General features: G+C 37.3%; 1 protein-coding gene across 2 annotated transcripts in view; it reads right to left on the reverse strand.

Annotated features, from left to right (window-relative positions):
• PHIP (PHIP subunit of CUL4-Ring ligase complex) overlaps window positions 1-20,479 on the reverse strand; it is a 118,324-nt gene that overhangs the window by 32,314 nt on the left and 65,531 nt on the right. For both annotated transcript variants that reach the window (XM_075046491.1, XM_075046490.1), the window contains exons 17-23: window positions 18,733-18,958; window positions 15,588-15,725; window positions 14,325-14,508; window positions 13,643-13,766; window positions 4,944-5,084; window positions 3,981-4,057; window positions 2,998-3,229 (exon numbers count right to left, since the gene is read on the reverse strand). In XM_075046491.1, coding sequence (XP_074902592.1) covers window positions 2,998-3,229; window positions 3,981-4,057; window positions 4,944-5,084; window positions 13,643-13,766; window positions 14,325-14,508; window positions 15,588-15,725; window positions 18,733-18,958 — 1,122 coding nt within the window. The remainder of the gene's footprint in view (window positions 1-2,997; window positions 3,230-3,980; window positions 4,058-4,943; window positions 5,085-13,642; window positions 13,767-14,324; window positions 14,509-15,587; window positions 15,726-18,732; window positions 18,959-20,479) is intronic.

Raw genomic sequence — 20,479 nt, forward strand, 5'->3', positions numbered from 1 at the left:
TTTTCCAGTTTGTTGAGTTTGGGGCTGGTGGTGGCGCTCTTCGAACGAAGACTGAATTCATTAACACTCCAGTAACTACATCTCATGCCCAAAAAGATAAAACTGAAATATGCCATTCTCTTTAACCAAATTCACAGTTGCCTTGGACCATAAAACACTACAACTATACAGCTGCCTCCAATTAAGAAACCCCACAAAATGAGGAGGAAGAGATTAACTAACATAAACAGAGGTAAAGCATGTGGAAATGACCCGGATCGGGTACATCCACGTTACCCACTGGCATATTTACTACTATGTGCTGTGGAACTGCATTTTCAAATGGTACATCCACATCATGTATTTGTAAGGAAGCTCACTGCAGTTGCTGCTCCTAGGCGCTCGCTGCATGTCTGTATCTAATAGGCCAGATAAAGCAGGTTTTTGTACAACCATTCAAGCAAGGTTGCTTTGAAGTTATTAACAGAATCCTGCGTGTGTACAGAAAGCAACCTTGGACAGTTGTACAGAAATGCACTCCATACAGCCACTGATGGAAGACTCTGCATCCTCAGACTGCAAATGGGATACTCCAACTATAACTCCAATGCACAAATTCAAATGTGGTTTCACCAGGATGGGAATGGCTTTGAGTGCACCACTGGAGCACCAGTGGGTACCACCGGAAAAAGCATACACACAGTTAAAAAACAAACAAACAAATCAAAACAGAACCTCTTCGTTGCAATAAATCACTAACACAGAAGCACCTTGTGGATTTTGAGGTTCAAGCAGTTCTGTCCTGTGAAAAACTGATGCACTGCATCAGAGCAAAGCCTGTCTAGCTCATTGGTGAATTATGGGAAGGTAGTAAGAAACAGCCTTTGAACAGAAAATCTTCCCTTGTTATAACTTCACACATTAATTATCAGTTTAAGACCCTCTGGAAGCCAACCCTGAACTCAGTTAATCATCAGGAAGAGACTAGTCCCAGTGAAGTTGTCTAATCATTTCTGAAACTCTACTAAATCCTTTAGTAATTAGTTCCACAACCTGATAACATGCTCAGGTGGTTTGGGGTTTCTGTTTGCTTTCAGGGGGTGGGGGTGGAATGGGGAAAGGGCTCTTTTTTGAGCTTCCTGTCTGTGTCATTGGGTGTTACATCTCACTAACAAAATAAGGAAGGAAATCATTCTGCATTTATTCATTTCTAAACCATTCATATTTTTATGTAAGTTTTTTAATAATATCTCCTCCAAACTCTCTCCCTTCCAAGAGTCAGCCTCTTTGTGTCTGCCCTGAAGAAAAAATACTCTGTACCCTTTGATCTTCCTGGGTGCTCCTTTCTTGCCCTTCTTCACTGCTGTATCATTTTTTAGATTGATTTTTGGTGGAGGGGGATTAGAAATGTAAACACCATTCAAAAGCTCGACAGCCCATGCATTACTAGAGAAGAATGACATTCTTTCTCTACTCCCTTCTTAACTCCTAAGATTCTGTGCCTAGCTACAAAGATGGTCAAAACTTCTTTCCTCAATGGAAAAGCCCTAATTTTGATTCAGGTTCAGGAATAACTTTCTACTGGTAAGGACTGTGACCTCTCTGCCCAGTAAGGAGATAGACTCTCCACCACAAGAAACTTCAAAGACAAATACCTGTCAGGAATGACAGGTATAATTAATCCTACCTAGGGGCAGAGGGAAGAGGGATGATTTTCTGATATTCCTTCCAGCCTAGCATTTTCTTGTGATTCAAGAAAGGAGCAGGTAATCTTTAAAAATCTGAAATATCCAAGTCAGATATTTTTGAAATCAAAGACCTCCTGTATCTCAATAGCTGGGACCAAAATGGATGCAAGATTCCCAAAACACTCAGTTCAGCTTTAATCTAAGTGGATATACTAGTCTCATATCTTAAAATAAAAAGCCATAGTAGACGTTTCAACCAATAAAAAAAAAAAGGAAAGGAAAAAAAACCTCCACCACCATCTATTTTCGTGATCTCATACCTTATTCTGGTTTCAGACTGTGTAAATACCAAGATACTATTAATATTGACACTACAACCAATGACTGCGTACAATACACAAAAAGTAGCTTAATCAGAGTAAAGACTACCACCTAACGTCCTGCACATCATACCAAAGAGTCACAGTAAAGCTGATACTATTCCAACCTGCATATTAAAACAGCTGTTTTGTAAGTCTGCCTTCTAACGAGGGCTGAAATAACCATCTTAAGGAATGCTGATGACTACTAATCTTATAAATATACAAAATACAGTTATTTAGTTTCTTAGATGTTACAGTTGGTTTCATTGGGTATTGCAAAAATAGAAGCTATGAGCTTATGAAAGCAATTAGTATCTACCAGATAAACCACTTCTGGGCTCTGTAAAGAAAGAATGAAGAAACAAAGTTTTCTGATCCAATGCTTAATTAAAAACAAAACAACCTCCCAAAAAACACACTGAAATTAACAAAAGTCACTGAAAATTTGCATGTACTGATGTAAACTGGAATGATATTGTATCAGAAAGCAAACAAAACACAGACAACAATAAAACCCTGATCAAGTGAAAATCCCCTTGATGAAGTATACTGGCAAGCATAATGCAAGTATCATACATGGTGGAATTGACAGAAAAAAATGACACGATTGCACAGACCTAAAAGAAATTGCAATTAAGCAGGAAGACAGTCAGTACAGCTGAAAAAAATACAGATACATGTTACACCACTACTAAATACATCCATAGAAAGGAAGTTTCTGGTCTGAGGAAAGATGGTGTTAAGGACATTAAAGTGTTCCTTAAGTGAAACGCATCATATTTAGAAAGCGTATCATTACAGCAATCTATCATTTGACTTACAAAGGTCAGTAATTATCATTTATTATGAGTAAAAGTCATGATGTGTTTTCAAATTAGACAATAATAAGTTATATACGTAACTGAATCATTCATCTAATTCTAAGACAGTAGGACTGAGCATCCTGTAATATACAAACAACTTCTAACCTTTTGTTTTCTCTCTTTGGGTTTCCTCTTCTTTGGTGATGTTGATGGTCCATCTTTCTCCTCAATACCTTTTTTCCTTTCCTTTTTCATTTGCTTCTTTTGTTTTTCAGGTCCTTCTTCATCCTCTGAACTACTTTCTGCTTTCTTTGTTTTAATTTTAGGAATTTTCTTTGGTGGTTGCAAATTGATTCCTGCATCTGCTGTCCAGTCAGAATAATCACTAGAGTAGTCACTACGTATGATATAGCAAAGAAAAAAAGGAAATTGAAAAATAAAAGTTAAAAAGCAATTCAGAGTGCATTGAATTATATAATATAACCCAATACAAGATTACAGTTAACAGTCTAGATAAATACAATATTTTAATAGTTAAAACCAGTGCCTAAAACCCTATATTGTATCTACAACTTAAATGGTAGTAAACCAAAAGCCTTGAGATCATTCAGTCTTGCAAGAAGCTTAACTCTAGTATCACTAGAAGTAAATCCACTGTTTACTTGGTCAATTCAAGATGATGCATGTTGAAGTCTGGATATTGTTGTCAGGACTTCTGGTTTTGAACAGCTTTGAACAAAAGTTAACAGAAAATAAATCCGCTAAAGAAGAAACAAAGGACGGGTTGCAGCTACATCAATCTTTGCTCTCTAATTTCAAACCAAGGGCCAGCAGAGGCAGACACATAGCTCAGACTGACAGTCATAGGAAACTGCTACCACTTGCCTGAAGTGTGCATGTGCCTGCAAAGAACTACCCTCCTGCAAAACCAATCGGAAACAATCTGCTTGTGGCAAACAAGGATGACACCTTCCCTAAGTTTTAGTTAGTAATATAGCTGAATATTACATCCTGAAAGTTTTAAGTTCTATTTCATCTTTTCTTCTAAATGTACACAAGTTTTAGTTATTACTTATTAACTGTTGACAGAGAAGATTATTTAAAATTTATCAGCAGGACTCTTCTCTGTAAGATACACTGTCACTCACCTAGAACTGCCGTCACTGTGCCACGCTCTTTCATCATCTTCCGATGTTCCACCACTGGCAACAACTACTTCCCCTTCCTAACAAGAGGGGGGGGGCAGGGGGCACAAGTGCAGAGGGGGAGACAGGGAAAAAGAAAGCATTTACTTTGGAACTCTTAAGTCGTAATATGTGACAATATGACTAAGACTCTTCTAGGCTTTTTACGCGTTACAAACACAAAGCACTATAAAAGCTTTATGTTGTTAAAAAGGCATTTTAGTTTGCAGGTAGTTACTTTACTTTAATGGACTTCATTAAATGAAAAGAAGTGAGAAAATATCTATGCCTGGACAGACACACAGTGTAGAGCAACGTTTTTTTTAAACACATAGCCAGTGGAGACCTGAGTGCCTCTTAATCTCCATTTAAAAAGGCTAGCTTACGTTTTTGAAAATTATTTCTAAACCTTTTCATATAGTATTTCCACATCTTTTCAATCAACATCAAAGAAAAACCCAGTACAAACTTTATATACTCTTATTACTCATTTCTCTACTGTACCTACAGAAGCACAGCATGCTTGAGGCTAGAAGGGACCTCTGGAGGTCGTGTTATCCAACCTCCCTGTTCTAGCAGGGCCACCTAAAGCCGGTGACCATACCTGCGAGGCCATACGGCTTATACTGATATAGGTTTACAAATACAGCGAAGATTTAACAAAGCACACATACACTTTGCAAAATGCCCTTACAAATGAGCAGTTCTCCCTTTTGTCAATTACTTTTTAGTCAAAACTAAACACATACAACAGCATGTGAAAACCTAATTCGACATTTCAACATAATTTTTTGAAGAGGTGAAAGAAAACGCACAATGAAAAATGTAACCCGAGTTTCCACTAGAAACAATGTTTAATTAGCTGAAGCAGGAGCTTAACGAGTAGAAATGGAATATATAAGACTGCCTCATGAACAAGGATCTTACATCTGAGGAACTGTGCCCATTTTCTAACTCTTCAGCAGGCCTTGCAGTTTCTTCTACCGCGTATCTCGTACGGTAGTTGTGCTGATTAGCTTGTTGTTTTCTTGAGTCGCTGTTGTCTAGTAAATGATCATGACAATGGTTCTGTGAAGACACAAAAGTCAAAATACATTGGTTTTTAGTATACATTTTATTAATACATAGCATTTTCTTTAACAACAGTATTCCAGGAAGCAACTTTTGCAGTAGCAAAAAGATAAAAGTCTCACCATCACAGCCTACAAGTCCAAAATTAAAAAGCTGCTGAAGAAAACACTCCACATGCATAGTTAGATGTAAGCACCAAGCAGTTCAGTATATTCTGGAAATAATTAAAATTTCTTCCCAGATATAATAGAAAATTTTTATCTTTGATTATTAGAACTCTTCGTTCTCTGCAAGGTATGTATCAGTTAACTACTGATAGGCTGCTAACAGCTTGTAACAGCTCAAAATTACACTAAAAATGTCCATTAGAGAAAAGGGGACTCTTACAGAGATCTCCAAAGTGTGTTATTTTGCAGCTGAGGGGTCTGACCTGTTAGAAGAGAGACCCATACAATAACAACATCCCTTAGCATACAGAGATGACTGTTAGCAAGTAAAGGCCTTTACATGGTATGATGACGCATGGAAGAGTTCAAATGAATGAGTCAGTTGGAAAGAATCTGAGTTCTTATGAAGATTAGAAGAGTGAAATAAGGCGGTAATTAAGAAACACTTCACACCCCAGCACAAAGAGATTTTGCCCCTCCTGCAGAATAAACATAACGCAAACACTTGCTCTCAACACAAAGTGTGTAATCTTGTATTAATCACCGACCCCTGGCGAAAAAATAAAGAGCTATGATCTTGATTTCAAGAGTTTTGTGCTAATTTTTTCGGCACGCATATTTGAACTTTAGCCTAGGTCAGATCCATTGAAATAGTTTCTGGAGACATTTCTAGATGCCACAAAAGGAGGTACACTTCCCCAGTGCTCTCTTTCTTCCATAAAGGAAACCTCAGGTATCTATTAGGTGCTGATGGTTGAGAGAACAGTCCCAGAAATGAAGCAAGCAGAACTGGAGCAAACCACAGAAAGATACTAGTATCAGAGCCTTCTAGAGGGGCAGACTGCTTGTACCTATTACTCTTGGATTTTTTTCTTTTGTAGGAAAGAGAAGGTCTTTTCTGTCATGTATGATGAAAGTTGGTTCATGAGGTTACATTTTCTTGTCAAGGGGGAAAAAAAAAAAAAAGAACACACCCACTTTTTGGTGAAAACCATACTGAAACTTGGCTAAGCAGCAGCAGTAGCTAAGATTTGGGTTTCCTTAGCCACAACAATTTTCATTAAAATGCAGAACTCTGATAGCTAAAGCTTTTCTTCTACCCTCCCTGTCAGAAGATACACACCTTTTTCAGGCATGACTGCAACAGTTTAGTAGGGTAGGCCAGCCCGCCAATCTGTGCAACTGCGTTACAGTTTTCAACAAAACACACGGGACCAACACAAACTGCTCTATGCTCTATTCAGTGAGCACTGTGTTTCTGTTGTTCTGTCCAGTGAATTCAAGCTGGGGAAGCTACCACTGAGAGCACAGCTACCAGAGACACTTCTAATGGGACTGCTCAGTAATCAGCATTTTAACATTGCCCAAGACTTTTGAGACCTGGGGCATTCCTTCTTCTGGATTCAAACTGGCAGCACATGCCAGATCTCCTGGAGCTGCTCTGACCTGACCCAGTACAGCTCTGAGGCAGCCCCAAGACTAGTGGCTGAGCCCATCACACAGCCTTCTGTCCCTCGGCCTTCTGGGGCTGCTCACTTCTCGTCATGCTCTCAAGATTCACTGCTGAAGCAGAGAGGTCACACAAGCCAGCGTTACAGCAACTTGCTGCTGCTACTGAATTGTGACTTTTTTTATTATAAAGCCCATCTGCCTCTTAGCGTCATGAAACGTGGTATGAGGAAGCATGGGCAACAGAATGTAATCACATAAGCCCAATGAAACAAATTAGTCAAGAATCCTTCACAATAGTGAGGATGTATTTTGCAGAAGCTACGTTACAGCCTGACTGTAATGCTTCTGTCTTCTCTCTAGAAACAACAGTCCTAAAAATTTACATCCCCATTTCTATTCAGAGGTGAGATTTCTCAAATGGTTATTATAAATACAGCTTCTCCCTACTTATACTAGAACTATGGATCCCTGGAAAACTGAAGCACTTTGCATTATGCTTTGGTTTTGGAAAGAGTTCTTCTCTTTTGGCAGTTCAAAGCTTGAGGGGGAAAAAAACCAAAACAACAAACCAGCCCCAAACCCCCCAGAAGATTATTCCTTCATGAAAGCAAGTAACATCACTGTATAAATACTGGGCCATAATGATGCCAAAGGGTACCGAACTGCTTTGTGAAAGATGCAATGCCAAAACAAGAATGGAGAAAAAAAACCCGCGAAAACAAAACCACAAGTAATTATCTGTAAGTAACAATGACAGAAAGATTGAAGTTGGAAGGGACCTCTGGATGTCACCTTGTCCAACCTCACTGCTCAAGCAGGGACCAGAAAAGGGACCATAAGGTATATGTAGATCTTCCACATCTTGTCAAAAAATGTATTTTACCATCACTCCTATTCAGCACAACTTTGCCAAAATCTGATGAGAACCTGCAAGTCAGGCAGTCCTTTACTTATTTGGGGGAAGGGTGGGGAACGTGGAGTTTTGACTAAAAAGATAAAGTATTACAAGCTTTTTCTGACAAAATGGAATCTATCACCAACATGTTCAACACTGACTGAGGAAACACAGTTGGTCTTCCCCATCCTCCAAGACACATATATATATATCCTAAAAAAAGACTTTGAAATTGGGACTCTCAACTCTAACGGAAGGCTCGGAAATAAAGCCATGATAACCTGTGATTTGAGGTTCAATCACCTCTTTCTCTCTCCGTACAATCTGATGAACAATGATATATGCTGACAAGTACCCTGTATCATATCCAAGGCTTCCAGTCAATATCAGAGCACATCTATAGATACATTAGAAATTACAGCTGCTGTCAGAACAGTTTTTCTGCAAAATACAAATGATTGCATTTCCTGTATTTGAGAGGGATAGATACAAACATGTCATCTGGACACTGCTGAGGGTCTTTGTAACACCATTTGTGAAACATACAGTGGAAACTCAGTGGTGTCCTGACAACTCAGACCACTGCATTCTCTGTCCTTACGACCCTGACTCCACCACAACACACAGTTTTGCTGCACTTTCATACAGGGCCACAGCAATTTTGGAAAGCTTTAGCTATAGCAGTTTCACAGTATTTCTTCACCAGCAGTATCTGTTCTTTATTTGAAAACGGTTCCTCCTTCCTTAAGACAGGAATTAGCCGCTACTACAAAGTTAAACAGGGGCAGGGCACAAGCATATGTCCAGTATCAGAACCCCAACATTAAACAGACGTTCACAGCCTCTTTAAGACAAATAAAGGAAACTTCGGCTTTTTTGTCTGCGTATACTTTTCAGAACATTACATTTGAAATGTTATGCTGAAAAAAATCAATTTGTCAAGTAGCCTACATAACTGTTTTCATTCTTGACTAGATACGCTATTTAAATTATTCAACCCAGCATTTATCTCTGAACTTAAATTTTTCCTTACTGAATTTCAGTTCTTATTTTTCTGAAAGGGGATATTTTTGCATTACAGATGTCATTAATATATTCCTTTGTCCAAATTTAACATTCTTCAATGACCATGAGTTCTCCCCAAACAACAAATACAACAAATCCCCTAAGCTGTCAGTGCATAAAAGCAGGTTTTATTTCACAGAATGGTTGAGATTGGAAGGAACAGTTGGAGGTCATCTTGTCAAAACCCCCTGCTCAAGCAGGGCCACCCAGAGCCATTTGCCCAGGATCACATCCAGACAGCTTTTGAGTATCTCCAAGGTTGGACACTCCACAGCCTCACTCCGTGCTCAGTCACCCTCACCATGAAGTGCTTCCTTACGTTCAGGCAAAACTTCCTCTGTTTCAGCAGTCTGTGCCCACTGCCTCTTGTTCTGTCATTTTCTCTTTGGCTAAAGAGCATCCTTCCATATTCTCCTCAAGTTTGGGTCAGTACTTGTAATTACTTAGTTTTTACTCTTACCACATCACATACATGTAATAAATTACTGAGAACTTTCCAAAAGCAGTGAAGATAACAGACACTAGGCACCAAGTGCTAGTCTTTTGGGTTTTACATTATTTTTTTCTTAACACCTTGCCAATTTATCTGGAAGCATTTAAATAACACGTAAGTGGAAAAATTACTACTTTTGAGGAACACAACTAAGCTACCTTCAGCAACACAGCACACACATTTCGCACCACTGGTTTCTGTTAGTTTCCAGTACAGTCATTTGCACCTGTCACAACAGAGGCCTATGCTTACTTTTGTCCATCCACAACAATCTCCAATCTTAATTCTCTGAAATTTCTGCTTCTAATTTCCACTTAATGGTAATTAAAATATTTCCATTTTTGTCTTTTTTTTTTTTTTTTTTTTACTACAACACACACCACATCAACCCTTTAGCGTACAGAAATTTCATGCTCTTCTAATATTTATTAAAATGCTCTGTCATCCCAGTCGTTTAATAAACTAATACTCTAATTACTCGGACTGGGAACATTTACCTAAGCATGTTATTTACCTCACTTCTCATCTTTGGCATGCACCTGGGAAAAAAAAAAATAATTTGAAATACAGTTCCACTTTGGAAATGCAAAAATTCCAATGCCACATTCTATCCTCTGCCATTAGGGTTTTTTGTTTGGTTTTTTAAAGTGTTTTTGTTTAATAATGATCAGAGAAAACCCTATTCCTCACCAATGACTTTGAAAGTCAAAATGAGTTCTTCATTTGACACCCAGATTAGTGATACTAAATACTATTCAGGTCAAAATACCCAAGCTTTTAGGCTTTCCCACACAACTCCATTAGTCCCTCAAGCAATCACATACAAACACTTCCAGTGTGACCTGTGTCAAAGAAATATGGGGCTTCTAACTTTAAATACCAGAACACTTATGTGACTTCCATCTAAGTTGCAGATACTGTTAAAGAAGAAAGACTAAGCTATAATTCTGTACTACTTTTAACATAACCTATAATGACCCTGGACTAAATATTAGTAATGGGACTTTGGAATCTCCTCAAAAAGTAATTACAGCTGCTCTGTGTTCTTCCTTACTGACCTACACTTTAGCTCATAATCCAAAATGCTAACATTTGTTCCTGCCCTCCTTTTCAATTTACTTGTGTATTTTTGACTCCTTTCAGTTAGAAGGGAACAGAAGAAAAATATTATTTTATCGTTATTATACGAACAGAACTGATAAATTTCAAAAGTTGATATAAAAATTACTACTTCTTACTGCTATGAATACAACTGAATTTGCATATCAGGACAATGTTTTAATACAAGCCCTGTTTCCTCTGTTCCCACACCAGCTGACAGTACTGTAGAATGACATACTTTCTAGAATTCTTGACACTGTAATTCTTAGGTCTATAGGTTACTAGAAGATAATGCTTTCCCCTGTATTTTGAAGTGTTCCCCATCTCTTCTAGATCAGAAATTCTCTCATTAAACCCTTAAGAATTCACTATGCAACACAAAAGGACTGTAGTCTCGCAAGACTACTGTAATTACAAGGTATTATTATGAAAACCTACTGCGTGCACTAAAGGAAAAGGAAGATTTGTACAGTACTTTCCAGTTCTATCTTCGACCTAACACAGCTTGTATTTAAAGTCACATCGCCACTGTAAAGAACAGCAACAGAAGAGCTGACATAATTAAGTTACTAATATCTATTTTTAAAAAAAACCTAAAAATAGAACACAACAGTTTTTGGAGTGCAGTGAGTCTTGCTTGTCTTCCAAGGTGTGTGTTTATTATGGACACTACAGAAGACGACAATTCCATTCACCGTTCCTATTGTTCAGACACTACTGAGCAAAAGCGTTGCTCATGCTAACAATAAGCAACAATGAAAATTGCTAAAATCTGAGCAGCTTTATTTATTTGGGAGATTCAATCACTTGGGATCAAGCACCATTGTCTTCTTGCAAACTTGCTTATTTAAAGCTCATTTGATACCTACTCATTTCTGAATCCCCCTGAGATTTATCTCAAAGGATTTGAATTACTGTACTTCTCAACAACCCGAGTCCTCTAAAAAGAGACAAATTTAATGAAGAATAAACTGTGGAAGAGTATGAGGTTTTTGTTCCAAGATGCCATAAAAAAGTATTCTGTAGGGTTTAAAAAGGATTTATTTAAATGTTCTGATAGTGTTAGTGAATTCTGCAATAATTTCTATATGGAAAATTTACTGAAATATTCAATTGCAGAGACCATGACTGTCTGCTTTTTGCTGCATTTCCTCAGGACGAAGGTGGGAAGTGACTAAAGGATTTACCAAGTTATCTTTCCCTCACATTCTGGGCATCAGAATCCAGATCACAGACCCTCTAGGGACTGAGATAAATGAAGGACACATTCTTCTCTGGGTAAATATATGAAACTGAAGAAAGGTTTTCCTAAGCTAGCTTTTGCTCTGAAGGATTTTAAGGGCATAAATATCCACAAAAAAAAAAAAATGGGGCTCAAAAGGATCCAGTGCTACCTTTCAAGTTTGGAGACTAAAAAAATTTCTCCTCTGAGGAAACATTTTCAAAAACATCTGTATTAAAGTTACTTTGTTTCAAAGATGGAATAAAAGTAATTGCTGAAACCAAAATACTGGACCAACTAGCTTACCCTGCTATTTTTACATCCTAGTGATATTTTAGGAAAATGGTAACCCAATTAGAAATTTAAGGGTAAGCTGGTATGAATTCACATTATCAGGAAGGATCTTTTGACTAGGCTGTAGCTCAAGAAAAAGAAAAAAAAAAGAAACCCTTGAGCAGTGCAATCATTTAATTAAGCTAAAAAGAAGTCTATAATTCAGCACTAAAACACATCCCCTCAAGACAAGAAATAACTTTGTTAAAATCTGAATTTGTGAGGCCCATTTTCTATTATTCCTGAAAGAAAAATAAGAGTTAAAGATTTCTGATGTCCTGGTATTTCATTAATGAGCCCTGCCATGGCCACCTCCAAAACTGTAAGTGGCATAGAGCTTCTTCCCTCTATGTACAAAAACTGGAGATACAATGAAAAAATATTTGTTTGCTTTATCTTGGGCAAACACACTTAATGATAGTGACTGCAGCATTGAAATTAGCATATCAGTATCATTTCTTAAGTTAGCAATGCACACAATTTTAATATAAGGAAGAAACTGAAGAAAAAATTAAGAAATTTAATAAAGAAATTGAAAATTATTAGAGGACTGTTTGGGGGTTGGGGAGTGTTCATCTCCCGTCTTTTGACAGCTTTACTTTGGTTGAGTACGAAAAAAGAAGCAAAACTTAACACTCAAATTTAGTATCAAGTAGAAACTTGCCCATCTCAAATTTGCTCTTTCAATTGCATATAAAATTCATTCATCATTATTAAACAATACAGAAGCACTAATTTGAGATGCACTAACCATGTGAAATTTACTTATTTTCAGATTGCTTTCAATCTTCGTCCCCTCCTCCCCAAGAAAGTGAATAATAAATAGCACAGGCATTAAGTATGGTACTATGATAAAGTTAAGAGCTGCACAGTCTTTTGTATACTTGTTCTTAAGTATTTCATTTCTTCATTTTTCCACCTTGAACCCCATAAGTGATTTTTACATTTCAATGGACAATTTGCAGGCATTCTCTAAGGCCTGTAGTTTACTACACTTTTGACTAAGGGTGAAACAATCTCATCTAAAGTAAGCGTACTACAAAACCCGAAGCATGGGTTCTTCTTTACAGTTGTTTAAAATTTACTTCCTTTATTACAAAATATAGTTGGTTATTTAGCTAGAAAAGCACAGATGAGCATAAGATGCATAGATAAAACTAATTTCTAACAAACAATATAAAATGACTTTTGTAAATATAGAATATACATCCTTCACATTTTCTTACCAGCATATAAAGGCATAAGATTACATTTTGCAAGTTATATGAAAACATCGTCAGTTATGACAATTTCCTTTTTAATACAACTCATTCCCTTCTATTTTGTCTATCCGGTTTTCTTCTTTTCTGAGAAATATACTCCAGCTCTAGCAAAAACTAGGACTTAGAAATACCCCATACAAAACCTCAATATGATTACTGGGGTACTATGAGAGAAAATACCTAATTCTGTATTTGGAGATGTATTTAAATGTGTTACGGTTAAGAACTGTGACTTGAGTTTTAATCGAACCTTTCCCTAGAACAGTATGTCAAACAGTAGACAACAGTAGCAGAATGTATTGATTAATAGTGACAGACTCCCTACAGCAAATCATGTCCCTAACACCAGATTTGGAGGGCTTCTCATTTAGGGGGTTCTAAAAGCAATCCCCATTGTTTATTCAGAATACAGTGAAACATCAGTAGAGACATGCTTCCTCATTTTGGGGAGGTAAACAAACCTCTGCTTTTTAAATTTAAAACTAAGAGGAGAAATTTAAATTTATATGGCCTAACACACTGAGTTAAAATTTAATGCTTCTTATTGCAATAAGTGACTATTTACCTTAGAGAAAGTAGGTATTTTGTTTTCTCTTTGAATGTGACTCGTTATGTGTTTTCTTTTCTCTTCCGACCGATACACCCTTACTTCCTCTTCTCCCTTTGCCGTTCTCCATTCTTCCTGCCTACTGAAAAAAGAAAATTGAGATGTTAACTTTAAAGCAAAATACTACAACTGAGAAGATCCATTCCAAATCAAGGAATAAGCATTCAACATTTGTAACATCCTTTGAACAGTAGTTCTTCTCTTTACAGTCAGAATATGGCTTCAAAATTACCCTTTCTGAACAAAGAATTCAATCTTATTTCAAAAAGCTAGAGCAGTTTATGTTTGACTGTGGCTAGTAGGGGATTTCTGACTTATTGATATAAGAATCATCACAAGAGTTAATTACTGAACAAAATAATGTTCCAGTTTAGAAACCAAAATTCACCTCAGGCACCTAATGGATTAGGTCAGTGTCCCAGCCATAAAATGCCATATAATGGCAGGAAAAAATGGAGTTGAAACATACTGTAATCTTATGCTACAGGTCAGAAAACACTGAGGCAGCTAGATACCATTGCATATACAAGTTCGATTACTCCATCATTTGTTAAATAGTCAATTTTTATTCACAATACTTCTGATCAATTTAATCAAGTTCACCAGACTAAAATTCACTGCAGACTTGTCTTATGTTTACCTGGCCACACCAGAAGACAGTTCAGGCACTACAACCCTTCGACTCCACGCCACAAGGTCCCGCTCAGTAGCTATTTCACTCCTTGGTGCATTGCTATGCATCTGACGCACACCTTCAATTTGTCCACTACGTCTTAAACCTATATTTGGTGGTGAATGTACTTCTGAGGTAGAACTTACAGATCCTAAAAAAAACCAAAAAGCAATAGTTGTACTTGATCTGAAATTCTAAGGCAAGAACTTAAAAACAAAAGCTCAAAATGAAAGGAAAGAAAACATTTTACTTAATCTATTACTTCAAAAGAAATAAAATATTAACTGATTAGAACTATTTCAGCAGTTTCTATAGTCACCACAACACACACACTTAAACAGCTACTGGGCTGCAGTACTCTGTTTAAAAATTCACACTGAAAAGGAGCAGATGTATGAACAATCTGAAGTGAAGCAAATGTTTCATTGGTTTGCTTTTCTTTGAAAATGCTTTTGAAAACATTTCTGTGAAGCTGACTATTGCTACTGCACTCTAGTTCTGTATTATAAAACAGTGAGTTGTCTCACTGAATCAGTATATTCCTTAAACAGTCTTCTACCTTCAAAAAAAAAAATGAAGTCACAACACTGGAAATTACTAGGAATCCAAGCTGTAAAATTTACAGACAAGAAATTGAAATGTTGAAAAGATAAAAACAAACAAACAAACCAAAACAAGGCCACACACACAAGATCCTTCATGCACCTACATTATAACAAAATTTCAACATTTTCCCACATCTTTCCACACACAAGCTATTCTTGCTTACTCACGTAGATTGCCAATCATGATTTTTTAAGGGTTGAAAACTACTGTGTAATCTAGTGCAAGACACTGAAATACGGAACAGCTGTACGGAGAAACAAGCAGCTCCTTCCTCTTTTCTCCCTCCTATTTCCTTATTTGAGACAATTCAGATTTCAATCAAGTAGATGGTCAATTCCAGATTAAACAGTAGGGTAGTTACTTCTAAGGGAATGCAGTTGCTGCAAGTTCCCTGTGTGAGCAGACAATAACTTTAACAAAGATAAATTTGTAATGTTAAGCACCCTGAGATTTTGCAGAAAGGTAAAAAAAGATGGGAAAGCTGTATTATTTTCTATGGCTCCATACCTCCCTCCTAGTTGTTCAACAAAGAGCACAAATCATGCACAATAATGTGATTAATGTTTTTCCAACTCTCAGCTGCTTCAGTAGAAAAGCCACAACACCCAGCCCCCAGTAATCTACCTCTGCTTATCCGGCTGGTACTACTGGTTCCTGCCTCCCCAGAACGTCTCTGGTCCTGCTCTTGCTGAAGTCTTTGAATCATGCTATCCAATGGACTAACTTCTTGATTTGCTTGTTGACTAAGAACTTGATTCAATCCTGTGAAGTAAAATATACAAGAGAACAACACACAGATGTTGATTTGTAGAACCAAATGTTATAAACAGCTCATCTAAGTTTTAGCTTGAAAACTTACATGTACAGTATATAAACACATGTGTAAGTATGGGCTAATACACATTTTTCTAACAGCCATTTTTTAAACAGGACAATTTTTTTCTTAATATATTGAGAGCATTATATATTCTGAAGCAGGGTCAAGATGATCATATGCCACTCCAAATAAAAGTTTAAATTTGATCAAGGGCCAGCAAGTCACAGAAGCTTAATACAACTGCTGTTTGTCGGCTCAGACAATGTAAATTGTTCAAATGCGTGCTTAGCCTGCCCCAAATGCGTCATAAAACACTTCAGTATAAGCCTCAATCAAGAAGGTCTAACTCAATTAGAAAAGAATTACCTATACTGGAGAACACCAAGCAGTAAAAATGCTTGATTGAGCTCCCAACAGACACAGTGATGACATAGGTTAAGTAATGCTAACTTTCATTGGTACGTAAAACAGTCAAGAAACCTCCTTTTGGGTAGATCTCTTGAATAAAAGACAGGAAATAGTTCTCAGAGAAGTGACTACAAGATGATAATATTGTTTCTGTGCAGCAAGCAAGATACACAGCATGCAAGCATAAACAACACAAAACCTCTTGTCATACTCACAATGGTCACAAAAAAATTGAGAAGTATGGAGAAAAAGGCAAGGGTTACAGTACTGATTTGAAAAGGAAGTCAGGTACCTCCACAGGGAAGTTAGATGGTGGAGTGGAGTGCTGGGAAGCTCTGGTCAAGAGAAGCAGAACTTGCAAAAACTTAGTAATGAGAGATGACAATGTTCGAAGAAACAAGCTACAGAAATTATTTTTCCAGCATGATTCCAAAGAGGTTTCATAGTATAAATTGCACTTTGCAAGATCAAAGACAAGGTATTACAGTAATTGTGCTATGAAATGAAGAGCTTTGATTATGTGGCTAGGCAGAAGCAGCCATCTCTTAATAGACAATGGTATGCAGAAAGAACATAAATATTTAAGATAGCGCTCTCAGGGCTTCAAGGTTATTGCAGTTGAAGTGAACTTCCCTGAAGCAGCAGAAGCTTGGAATCATGGAATGAGCTCTGGCATAACCACAGCTGGATGTCTTCTGACTCATGTAGTGAGACTGTCAGATTTATTTGGTGATCTCATGAGCAGACATACTGTCTACTGAAAACAATGGGAAATACTACTAATAACCGAAGAATGATCTTAAATAAGGAAACTGCTACCTAAACAAAATGAATGTTTTGTATGTACCCAGCTTGTGAGATTTTGCCTTTGCAAGTAACAGCAAGTTCTTTCTAAAAATGAAATAATAAAGATGCTGGTACATATTTGATTTTCTAAAAACATCTGGTTTAAAGGAGCTTCACATACATCTAAGCAGTAAATCAAGCATCACTATCTGAATTCCCTCTACTCTTATAAGCCCCTACAGAATACTTGACAAGAAATAAAATTGTCAGTGCTCTGAGGGAGATCCACCAAATCCCGTAATAAAGTTTCAGACAGAAATGGAGCTTCCTTAGTGGAAGGGAACATATAAAACACATGAATACAGTTTAGCTCTGTGTAAGACTGCATATATTGTTGCTAAACTGTAGAGAGGTAAACTGTCTTTCCATCATCTCTCTGGCTCTCTGTCAGCCTGGTTGATGGCTTCCTGCTATTAAACAAAATGTTATGGTCACCATCTTCCTACAGGCATTTACGTGTCATGCAGCCACACCATTAAATTTAATATTGTTGGGTCTGTGTGCAGAGTCTGACTTGTTTCAAGATATTATATTGGAGAATGGGCCCAGGACATTTCCAAATTTACAGAATTTCAGAATCACATGAATCCATGCTGTAACTGTAACAATGAAGTAAAATTGCATCCTTCCTTAGAAATCCGATTTAGCTTCAAAGCCTCTAGCTAAAAAGTTAGAGATAAAACACGGCACACATTCACTAGAAATTCACTAGGATTTTTTCCTTCTTACAGCTGCTTCTCAGGTAGCATTTATTCCTATAATTTTGGAGGAAATATGGAAACGCCTCTCAAAAATTATTATTTTAAGTATTCAGTGGCTTATAATCCTCAAGTCTACAAATGAGGATAAAGAGATCTTTTGGTAACAAAACTGTCAGTCAAACTTCCTGGAATGTCTGACACACCACAGGTTTAAGTATGGTGCGGGTATAAGCCCCTATTTACAGGCACAGGCAGTTTTCCTGTATTTTCAAGAATATGCAAATACTTAACAATGCTTATCTTGAAAACATTTAAAACTACTTTCACCAGTTACTGTTTGCTCATTCATACTAACATTGAACTAGTGACACGTAACAAGTAGGCATTGTTTTTACATCCCCACCCATGTGGGCTACATTTAGGCAGTTTCCAACAGCCAGCCATTGGCCCAAACTATGCACGTTCCTCCTATGTTGTATGCAAGGAGATACAACTTTCGAGGAACTTCTTAGATTGAGTCCTCATCAAGTCTTCAGAGTTCTCTAACCAAACCATCAAAGCTTAATTTGAATGACTGCCTTCATCTAAAGAGAAAGAGGATTTTTGCATGCTTCAGGTGTTCTCATTTTTCTCTTGTAGGTGTTGCCTGTTCTGACTGATCTGTGGAAGATCAGCCTATTTCCTAGGTTTTCTGAAGTAGGAAGTCTTACCCCAAAGAGATCAAATGAAATCTCACTCAGCAACATACACTGTTCCAATAATGAAATGAGCTCCAAGTTAAGTGGCATTGTAGCATCAACTAGTACTGACTTGATCAATGATAATACTGCAAGTGAAATTGTCACAAGCAATTAGTGCCAAGGACATTGCAATTCCTCCACACTACATGAACTACTATGCCCAGAAATGAAGAAAAAGGACGAAGTGAAAAGGAAAGTGTAGAACACCTGGAGTTAACTAGATAGGCTACTGTGTAGTGAAGTGAAATTTTCCATACCTGAAGATGTCACTCCCATCTGAGGAATAAGCTGTTCCTCCCTGCAGTTCTCACGACCAGGAACTAGTCTTTGATACCTTGCAGGATGAGGGTTGCCATCCACATCAACCAAAAATGGGGGAGGCATAAGGTGTGGAGCCTGCTGTGTCTGTTCATCCAGGACAAAGTTGTTGGCATCACGGATAAGGGGCCGATAATCACTATGAAAGAACATCTGATCTGCTATCTGTAAACAAAGTCATTTTGTAATTTTTTTAAAGAACCTATTAAAAAAAGCATACAGAAGATAACTGCCAAAAGTATTTTTAACAACGTTACTTGTGGTCACTTTTGCAAAAACAAGGTTATAAGCTGATCTGTTTATCTCATGTTAAAGGGGAAAATTTAGTGACTCTGTGGTTCTTTCTTTTCTCAGTACTCCTTTTCTGTATTATAGTGCAAGGAGAATAATCCACATGTTTAAGGGTGGGGAGCACTTAAAGAACAGGGGAATAGGGCAATGTTTAACTGCTGGACGACAATCGACCAAACACAGCCTGGAAGTATTAAATAGTTTACAAATTTTCTTCTATACTCTGAATATGAGTATATATTCTGATAACAAAAAGCGTGTCACAGGCTCAGGAGCTATGGTGTAGGAAGAAGAGGAATAGGCAAGTATTTATCACGTCATTGCCAAATATTTTAACAAGAGCAGCCAAATGTATATATTCCTGTTATAATGCTAGATATATGAAAAAGTTCCAGTAGATAAAATAAAGCTGATCTAAAGTTGAATTCTCCAGGCTCAAAGTTTTCTTTTTTTATTTCAGTCCACCTGCTCATAATTTATTCTAGATGACTTTCCACAGACACTCAAGACTGAGAAATTCTTTTGTCCAAATAGTATGTAAAAAAGGCTTATGCTCCATCCCTCATTAGCACATGCATCTCAGTATCGTGCAATCTCCTTGAACCACAAGGAGAAAAGAAAAAGAGAAGACAAGCTGACACATATACTACACATCCCAACACTACTACTGGCAAGCAAACCCCTTGGCAGCTCATGTACTCAGATTAACTTTGAACACGTAAAAATAAAATAATAAAATCATCATTCACGCAAATTAGATTTCCAGTGCAGTATAAAAATGATTAAACAATTGACTCAAGGCATAGAGATCTCCAAAAAAATCTTGTCTTCAGTGTTAAATACAGGTATTTGAGCACAGACAGAGGAATAACGTTGCAGAATGCACTCTAGTTTCTGAAGAGCGTGCTCTATCGTGACCAATACAGTTTCCAGTAACTTGTTATGTAGAAATCAGTAAGGCAGAGGTTATAGGATCTGCTCAGAGGTCTGGTCTCTCACTGACAAAGGTCTCTGCCCTGGGTGTGAGATGACCAGGAAGGGAAGACAACGACAAACATCTATCATTTACAACATCAGAAAGTGCCTACATGCATCCATATGAGGTGCATAAATACAAATTTTTAAAAATCATAGGAATCACAGGATCTGGACCCCACAAAAATTCTGAAAAGTAACAACAGGAAGAAATTGGGAAAATGCATGGAAAGATGCAATGGCAAACAATTTACTTCAAGGATTCAAAAGGCTACCCTTACAAATTGCACATGGACAAGGTGATATCCCACTGAATTACGAAGCCCTGACTGAAGTCTTGTTGCCAGATTCTCTGTTAACAGAGGCTGAATGAGAAAGACATAGAAGTACTTTCATGTGTCTGACAGAATCAAGGCCTGC

This window comes from Buteo buteo, chromosome 15 (genome assembly GCF_964188355.1).
Source record: "Buteo buteo chromosome 15, bButBut1.hap1.1, whole genome shotgun sequence".
In the NCBI taxonomy this organism is placed as follows: Eukaryota; Metazoa; Chordata; class Aves; order Accipitriformes; family Accipitridae; genus Buteo; species Buteo buteo.